This window comes from Etheostoma spectabile, chromosome 13 (genome assembly GCF_008692095.1).
Source record: "Etheostoma spectabile isolate EspeVRDwgs_2016 chromosome 13, UIUC_Espe_1.0, whole genome shotgun sequence".
NCBI classification, from domain to species: domain Eukaryota; kingdom Metazoa; phylum Chordata; class Actinopteri; order Perciformes; family Percidae; genus Etheostoma; species Etheostoma spectabile.
In genome coordinates, this window is record NC_045745.1 from 30183984 (window position 1) to 30185321 (window position 1338).

General features: G+C 40.1%; 1 protein-coding gene and 1 long non-coding RNA gene across 4 annotated transcripts in view; one reads left to right on the forward strand and one right to left on the reverse strand.

The window, feature by feature from the left end:
• Nucleotides 1-1338, forward strand: part of esrra (estrogen-related receptor alpha) — a 17786-nt gene that overhangs the window by 7787 nt on the left and 8661 nt on the right. For all 3 annotated transcript variants that reach the window (XM_032532720.1, XM_032532717.1, XM_032532719.1), the window contains 2 exons: nucleotides 802-918; nucleotides 1117-1230. In XM_032532720.1, the coding sequence (XP_032388611.1) occupies nucleotides 802-918; nucleotides 1117-1230 (231 nt within the window). The remainder of the gene's footprint in view (nucleotides 1-801; nucleotides 919-1116; nucleotides 1231-1338) is intronic.
• The window catches only part of LOC116699973 (uncharacterized), a 22970-nt gene that overhangs the window by 3178 nt on the left and 18454 nt on the right, over nucleotides 1-1338 (reverse strand). The gene's annotated exons all lie outside the window — the stretch shown is intronic.

Here is a 1338-nt window from a genome sequence, read left to right on the forward strand (position 1 = left end):
TGTTCATGTTGCACAGACATTTTAATTGCATTGTGTGTCTGTTAAGAGGCACAAAGCCTCTCTGAAACTTCCCCCAACAATCGCCGTTTTAGCTCAGTGGAAGCTCGTAAACGTAGCTGCGCCTACTCCATGTTGCCTGCATCGATTGAGGTCAGGGTTTTTTCATTCAAAAGCACTTCTGACAATCAAGATTAATGTAAATAAATGGCCAGAATTCTCCTTTAACTTGAAACCATAAGTAGTTAAGACTATTAAGATATAGTAAATAGTACAGATATTTCTTTAAATTTTATTTGCTTGCAGTCAATAGGAAGCTTTTTGCATGTTTTGAAAATATCTTGTTGTGTTAGTTGTGGCTGTAAACTAATTTACAGCTAATTTGCAGTATGTATTGGAGAGAAATGGGATGTTTGTTATACCTGTAGGCGGGCTGGAATGGCTTGAGTGTCGGGCAAAGCACAAAGGATCATAACTCCAGTACCAACCTGGAACAGCTTGGTGCATTCCAGTCTCCGAAATGGGGGGGAAAGTTCTAAGTAATCAGAATAAGGACCCACACCACATACTAATAACGTTATTCTTTAACATGTCTCAGTACACTGTCGCTACAGCCAACTCATCCGGTTTTTGCTGGTCTGTCAAACCATAACCTTGAACACGTGGCAGTTATTGTACTGTACGTGGTGGGCAGGTTACCTTGTGTGATTTCCAGCTTAAGACGATTGCATGTTCACCACATCACATCATCACAAGTCTTTATCTTCTTAACTGTAAATTTATATTTTCTGTTGGTTCATAAAGGTAACATTGAATACAGCTGTCCAGCATCAAATGAGTGTGAGATCACCAAGAGGCGCAGAAAGGCTTGTCAGGCATGCCGCTTCACTAAGTGCCTCAAAGTAGGCATGCTGAAAGAGGGTGAGTGTTCATGGTGTGCAGAAGCTCTGTAGCCTGTCTTTGATATTATATCATTTATATTTTGTTCCTGTTATGTTCCTTCTTGTTGACACTGGAAAGGGGTTGCTTCAATCTCGTTGCACAGGCATGTGTATAATGAAAATAAAGGCCTTCTATTCTAAGTATGGTATATGTCTATTCTGTGTTTTTCCATTGTAGGAGTTCGTCTTGACAGGGTCCGAGGTGGAAGGCAGAAGTACAAAAGACGCCCTGAAGTAGAGAATGCAACATACCAGAGTGCCCCTCTACCACTGACAAAGGAGAGTGAAAAAGGTGGGATTTATATTCCTGTCATGTCATTAGTGTTTGTTTTGTTCTACTACAATAGTCAAGTTGTGCAAATGAGATGAAAAGTGGTTCAATTTTACAACACTTTTTTTT